Source organism: Montipora capricornis, chromosome 3 (genome assembly GCF_036669925.1).
Source record: "Montipora capricornis isolate CH-2021 chromosome 3, ASM3666992v2, whole genome shotgun sequence".
Classification (NCBI taxonomy): Eukaryota; Metazoa; Cnidaria; class Anthozoa; order Scleractinia; family Acroporidae; genus Montipora; species Montipora capricornis.
In genome coordinates, this window is record NC_090885.1 from 60,137,480 (window position 1) to 60,144,979 (window position 7,500).

The 7,500-nt window shown below is 44.4% G+C and overlaps 1 protein-coding gene and 1 pseudogene across 1 annotated transcript; both read left to right on the forward strand.

Moving 5' to 3' along the window:
* The window catches only part of LOC138042630 (uncharacterized), a 12,295-nt pseudogene extending 7,384 nt beyond the window's left edge, over nucleotides 1-4,911 (forward strand).
* A 1,293-nt stretch (nucleotides 4,912-6,204) lies between these two features.
* LOC138041529 (putative nuclease HARBI1) lies at nucleotides 6,205-7,041 on the forward strand. Its single transcript, XM_068887270.1, has one exon. The coding sequence runs from the start codon at nucleotides 6,205-6,207 to the stop codon at nucleotides 7,039-7,041; it is 837 nt and encodes a 278-aa protein (XP_068743371.1).
* Nucleotides 7,042-7,500: the final 459 nt, after the last annotated feature.

Here is a 7,500-nt window from a genome sequence, read left to right on the forward strand (position 1 = left end):
CTGCGTCTTTTTCGCAGTGTTCTGGTTCTGTGTTGGGCTCTGAGTCCATGTGTGTGGACGATAGAGACAGAGCTAGATGAGATGGTGAGCCAGCCGTTGCTGGGCAGTGGGTCGGGGGGGCTGAGGAGAGGGTTCTGGATCCCTCTCCTAGCCCGGGTTCTGTCAGTGTTTTGGGGGCCTCCACCGGTCAGGTGGGTGTGCCTCAGGAGGAGGTGTTGGATTCCTCCCCCTCTTTTTCTCCCCTTTCGGGGTCTGTATTATCCGTTGAATCATCATCGGGTGTTTCAGGAGATGGGGTGGACTCGGGTGATGATGCTCCGGCCTCTTTGGTGGACTCTAGACCTGTTAGGTCCAAAATTCCGGTCAAAGTTGGGCGTAATGGTTCGGGGGGGTTGCATTCCTCTCTTGTGTCAAGGGAAGAGACGGCGAGTTTGGTTCAGAAGCTAAAGGCAACTCTTCCGTCATCCACGGATGATCTTGTTGTTTCAAGGCGGGTTGGGGACTCTGCGCAGCCCTCGCCTCCGTTTGCCGTTCCTCTTCCTCCCCGGGTCAGTTCTCGTAGTTCTGGCTCGGGGATGGCTCTCCGTCCGTCCTCTCGTTCTCGGTCCCGTTCCGGGGACGAGAGGCCTCCTCTAAGCCCGGATCCTCATAGGTCTCGTCGTCGTGCTTTTTCGCCTAGCCCTGCTAGGCGCCGTTAATTTTAGCGTTGTCTCGCCACCTTTTAGTTTTTTGTCATGGGTTTGTCACTACTTTTTTGTTATATTATGGATCTCACTGTAATTTCTGTTAACGTTAATGGGTTGAGGGATGGTGACAAGCGTCTTGGATTTCTCCAGTGGTTGTCCCATCTCTCTCCTTCGGTAGTTTGTCTACAGGAGACCCACGCAGTCTCTAATGATGATCTTCTTTCTTGGTTTTCTCGTTTTGGTTATTTCTGTGCTGGTTCTTTTGGTACAAATCATTCTCGTGGAGTGTAAGTCTGTTGTTTGCGAGTTTGATGGTCGTTTTGTTTTGGTTGAGTTTTCTCTTCGTGGTTCTGTTTTTCGGGTTGCTTCTATTTATGCTCCTAACCGTAATCCTGATCGTGACGCTTTTTTGGTTCGTTGTGTTGACTCTATCGATCCTGCTGTTCCTACTCTTTTGTGCGGTGATTTCAACACGGTCCTGGACCGTGTTCGGGATCGCCGTGGGTCTTGTCCTTTTAATGTCTCTCGTGAAAGTTCTGCTTTGTTGTCAGCGTTGTTTTCGGATTGTTGTGTGGTGAATATTTGGCGTGAAAGGCACCCAAATGATTCTGCTTTTACCTGGTTCCGGCCCGAAGGGGCCCTTGCATCGCGCATTGACCTTATCGGTTGTCCGTATGCTTGGGTGCCTTATGTGTCTTCTGTAGACATTCTACCATGTCCTTTTTCTGATCATTGTGCTATTTCTTTCTCATGGGCTCTCCCCAGCTCCGTTCCTCCGGATCCGGGGTTGTGGAGGCTCAATCTTTCTGTTCTGGATGAGGCCGAGTATATCGACCTCATCTCAACTTTTTGGTCTTATTGGCAGTCTCGTCAGTCTTCTTTTCCTTCCCTTACTAGGTGGTGGGACAGCGGCAAATCCCATATTAAGCTTATAAGTATTAATTATTGTAAAGATCGTGGTAAATGTAAAGTAGTTGAACGTAATATTTTGTCTAGTCTTGCTGCTCATCTTAAAAGTCATATTGATTCTGGTCGTCTTTCTTTCCTTCCTGTATACCTTTCTACTCTGTCTCGTCTTCGTGCTATGGATGTTGAGGTTGCTCGTGGTGCTCAAGTTCGTGCCCGGGCGAGGTGGGTGGAGGAGGGTGAGTCCTCCTCTGCTTACTTCTTCCGGCTCGAAAAGAAAAACGGCACTGGCCGTAATATCTCGGCGCTGAGAGCTAGTGATGGTACTTTGGTTACGGATAAGGATGGGTTGTGTGATGTTTTTCGTTCTTTCTATTCGGATCTTTTCTCTGCTGCTCTTTGTGACTCCAATGCTCGTGCTGAGCTTTTTTCTAACATTTCTTCGCCGGGTTCTTCCTTTTGATGATAGTGAGGTGTGCGAAGGTCTTCTCAGCCAGGAGGAGTGTTTTGCGGCTCTTCAGGGCATGGCCCGTGGTAAAGCTCCTGGTTGTGATGGCCTTCCCATGGAATTCTATTTAAAATTTTGGCATGTTTTAAGTTTTGATTTAGTTTGTGTTTTGAATTCTGCGTTTGGGTTGGGTTCGTTGTCTCGCTCTCAGCGCCGGGGTATCATTACTTTATCATTTAAGAAAGGGGATCGTCTTGATCCCAAAAACTGGCGTCCAATCTCCCTGTTGAATGTCGATTACAAAATTGCTTCTCGTTCTATTGCTGCTCGTCTTCTTAAGGTTATTCATTTGGTTGTTGATAAAGATCAGTCTTGTGGTGTTCCTGACCGTTTTATTGGTGAAAATGTTGCTTTTCTTCGTGATGTTGTTGATTTTTGCTCTTCTTCTGGTGCTCCTGCTGCTCTTCTTTCTCTTGATCAAGAAAAGGCATTCGACAGGGTTGATTGGACGTTCCTTCGTTCTACCTTATAGGCTATGGGTTTTGGGCAGTCGTTTGTTGGGTGGGTTAATTTATTTTACAATAATGTGAGTAGTTGTGTTAATGTTAATGGTTATATTTCAAATTCTTTTAAGTTATCTCGTGGGGTGAGGCAGGGATGTCCCCTGTCCCCCCTCCTTTATGTTTTAGTTGCCGAGGTACTTGCTTGTAATATTCGTTCCAGTGGTTTAATTTCTGGTTTGTCTCTTCCTGGTTCATCGTCTTCTTTGCCTGTTGTTTCTGCCTATGCTGATGACACTACGCTGGTTGTTTCTTCTGTTCCTGGTATTTTGGCTGTCTTTGATGTTTATTCTTTGTACGAGAAGGAGTCTGGGGCTAAATTAAATTATGGTAAATGCGAAGGTTTGTGGTTGGGTGGTTGGAGTGGGCGCACTGACTCACCGGTTAACATTACTTGGTCGTCGGTGAAGGTGTTGGGGGTTGTTCTGGGTCCGGGCAATCTGGAGGAGGACAATTGGAGGCCGCGTATCACCGCGGTGGAAAATGCTTTGAACTCTTGGCTTCAGCGATCGTTATCTTATTAGGGCAAGGCACTTGTTATCAATGCCTTGGCCCTTTCCCGTGTGTGGTACGTGGCCTCTCTTATCCATGTTCCCCGGTGGGTCAGTGTTGAATTAAATACGTTAATTTTTAAATGTTTCTGAAGCGGTAAGCGGGATTTGGTCGCTCGTCGTGTTGTGGTTCAGCCTTCTTGTTTGGGTGGGTTTTCTGTCGTGGATTTTCGGTGTAAGGTTATGGCTCTTCATGTTCAGTGGGTTCGTCGTTTTGTTTCTTCTCCGTCTTCTTGGGTCTCTTTCATGGTTTTTTGGTATTCTTCCCGGCTTGCCGCTCCTGCGCATCTTGTTTTTTCTGCTCCGCTTTGTTTTTCTCCGGATTCTCTTCCTCCGTTTTATCGTTCTCTGTTGACTGCTTGGCGGGCGTGTAAAGGATCCCTTACGGCGTCTTCTTTGGATATTGGTTCGGGTATTGATTTTTGTCCTGTTTCTACTATGTCTACGAAGTCTGCTTATTTGTTTCTTTTGTCCGAGAATGCTGTCTCTCCTCATTGTGAGGAGAAGTTCTTTACTTTGTTTGGTTCTCTTTATTGGTCTTCTACTTGTCGTCAGCTTTTCTTTTTTGATTTGGATCGTCCTGTTATTGATTTATGTTGGAAAGTCTCACATGAGGTCCTTTACACGGCCGAGAGGCTTGCTGGTTTTGGTTATGCTCTTTCTACTGCTTCTTTTTGTTCTGCTCCTGTCGAGTCTCTTTGTCATTTGTTCTTTCACTGTCCTCTGGCTGTCAGTGTTCTGTCGTGGCTTCAATCACTTATGTTCTTGGCTTCTCCTCTTTGTCCTTCTATCTTGGTTCGTCATGCGCTTTTTGGTTTCTCGGCTGATGAGTTGTCTGTGGTTCCTCGGGTTTTTGAATGTTGAATGTCTGCTAGTTTTGTATTTGGGGGGCTCGGAATGATTTTCGTTTTAGGGGTGTTCGTCCCTCGGCTGTTGATGTTATGGAGCGTGTGAAGTCTCGGGTTCGGTTTAATCTCCCTTTGTTTTTCCGTCGTTTCCGGGCTGACCGCAGTCGTCGTTATTTTGTCCGTCAGTGGGGTGCTCGTGGTGTGGTGGCTTCGTTTCAAAATGATGCTCTGGTTGTTCATATTTAAGTTCTGGTTTTGGGCTGTGTTTGCGTGCCCTGGCCGTTTTTCTGGGGTGAACCAACGTCTTGGCGTTGGGTGAGTCTGTTGACGGGTGGCCTTTTATTGGTCACTTTTCACCCTTGTGCTGGGTCGTGCTCGTTTTGGTTTGTCTAGTTGTTTTTGAGTCTTTTTTCTCGTTTTGTCGAATTGTCATTTAGGAGTGTAAGTCAGGCGAGGCATCTCCTAGATGCAATTCTTCGATTTGTCTGTTTGTCTTTTGTTAATTGTTGGTAGGGGCAGGGTTCGATTCCCCGGCGAAGTTGGCGTGTTGGTGCACCCCCGTTTGAGATGAACCGTTGTGTTTGACGGATTCGTCGTTATGTCTGGCGGCCATTGCACTCACCCTACCGGGGGGCCAGCCACTCGCCTTAAACACAAAAAACATTGCTAAGAAAATTGGACTTGACAATTGACCCGGTTACCAATCAGAGACGCAGTAGGGCGAAGGTAAGGGAACTGCTTCAAATGAGGGAATGTGAGAAGATCAAAGACACTTGCTATCAAGGTTTATTTGTTCGAGATGCTCTTGCTGAGACATTTTGGTGAGAGAAAGAAACTGGTATCATCAAGTCAGCAGACCTAAACTGGGTTTTAAGTTTATTCATCTATCATACAGTAATTCTACCAAAGTAGATGTACCGATAACAGTGATTACACTTCATGAAAGAAGTGTGTTGAGTTATGACATGTAGGAATCACAGAGGATGTAAGATGAGGCACAAGGATTTTCAGAAAATTTGTTTCATTATATGTAAGCTATTAATTTTGATAGGTAGGAAGACTTGTTATCATGTGAAATGATATGGATGCAACTGGGTGGCAATGAAATTTCACTCCTAGCTGTCTAAACAATTGGCTGTAAGAAATAGTTCTTGATAACCCCTCCTGTATCACAACCTTCACTTTTACTTTCTCACTTTTAAAAGTGGACAAAGAGAATTTGTAATCAGGGTCATGAACCAAGGCACTAGCCTCGGTAGAAAGTTTAAATTTCTGTAGTTTTGTGTGGTTCCTGTTAGTTTAGGAGACTCTCTTTTATGAATAAAAACATATATGAGAGTTTTTTTTCCCTGATATTGCATCTGAGAAAAATAATCACCTTAATACAAATCATCAGACTTGTCAAATGATTTTATTATGCAACTGAAGGTTATAACACAACAATACTACCAAACTTACAGTGATTACCAGCTGCAGGGAAACGTAAAGCTGTAAAAACTGACATAACGTTTCCTTTCTTGGCCCTTGGACTACAAGGCGGCCAATTTACATTATCAACTCCGTTGATAAAACCAAATTCTTGGACTACAAGGCCTATCTATTTCTTAGTAATACTAATTTCAACTACATAACTTGTTTGGTCACTTTTCATTTTAACAATAATAAACATTTACATGGTTCATTTTGAAGTTTTGGTTAAGCGTTTGAATCAAAAGAACCTTTATGAGCATAGAAATTCCGCTGCTGGAAGTCAGAATTCAGTACAACATAATTTTTGTCATTCCTTTCAGAAATCCTCTTAGGCTGCGTTCCTTTGGGAAGATCCGGATCAGGATTTATGATCCAAGATCGCTCGGATCATGGCGTACCAAAGGAACGAAACTTTGGTTCGTAGGATCCGTTACCATGACAATAGGCGCGAAATTGCCGAGCGCGTGTCAGCGGACTGCAAAAGCGCGCAAAAGCACTAAATTTGAAAATAAAAACAACATGGCCGCTGCGTGTGGTGCAGCTGTTGTCTCATTGTTAGAGGAACTACTTGCTGATAATTCAGTGCTAGAAGAAGCGAGCAGTTGTGAAGATGATGAATTTCTATTTTTCCTGTTGATAGACAGTAAGGAAAGAAAAAGCCTTGTCCGTAATGATAATTACTTCGAACGCATTATACCACTCTACAGTGTTTCAGATTTTCGAAGTCATTTTCGGATGTCAAGAACTACAGTCAGCTGTTTGGAACGCCTTTTAGCTGCTTGCCCAGATCTGCCCCATGAACAAAGGAATGGAGGAAGACCTGTCATCGACTTAGAGAAGCAGGTATTGATTACGATGTGGATACTTGGTAACCCTGAGTGTCTGCGATCAGTGGCCGATCGATTTAACGTCACAAAATCGAGTGCATTTTGTGTTTATCGTAGAATCTGTGAAGCGATTGCCAACAATCTCTCCGGCCAGCTAATCAATCAGTACATTAATCGTAAAGGGTTTCACTCGCTGCAGTTACAAGTAATCTGCGATATGGACATGCAATTCACTGATGTGTTTTGTGGTTATCCTAGGTCTGTCCATGATGCGAGGGTGTTTAGAAATTCACCCTTTTTCCAAGATGCTGAAGCAAATCCAGACAACTTGTTTCCAAGAAATACCCATCTGCTTGGCGACTCGGCTTACCCTTTGAAGAGGTGGGTGCTTACCCCATTTCGTGACAATGGTCGTCTTACTAGACAGAAGAGATATAACTTTGTTCATAGCTCTACCCGAATGGTAGTGGAAAGATCCCTTGGCCTTTTAAAGGGTAGATTTAGGAAACTGAAAACACAAATGGAGGTTGATAAGATTGAGGATGCTCCTGTCATAATTGTGGCTGCCTGTGTGTTGCACAACGTTTGCCTGATGGACGATGAAGATGACATTGAAGACTTTATAGACGGTAACAATGATGATGATGATGATGATGATGATGACGATGACGATGACGACGATGATGCTCCACCATGTGCAAATGGTGAAGATAAGAGGAATCAAATAATGAGAAACTTACCTTGATTATGTTGATTATTCATATATGTAGTAACTGTGTGCTTTAAGATAGTGTTCTTGGGAAATAGGACATAAAATAAATAAGTTGCTCAAGAATTGCAGGCAGTGAAATATATATGCTCAATATTCCGTCCTGAGCTAATGTTAGTAGTGTAATTTTATCTGTAATTCAAGGCAAATGTTTCAAGCAAAGAAGTTAAAAAAATTGAAACTTTTCTTGCAGATGACAAGGTAGCCTGCTTGCAGGCGGTAGTTGTTGTGTCGCCACGAAACACTATCAGACGCCATATTGGAAGAGCGTGGGATAGGTCTGGGCCCCGTGACAAAACGACGGGGTGGGGGGTGGGAAGAGCGGAGAGAAAACCGCCTGCCCGAAAACCAGCCTTTTCTCGGTAGCTGCCCACTTTCTTTTGAGCTTCCGGTTGCATGTCACGCCACAATAATTGACAAATAAGTAAGAGACTG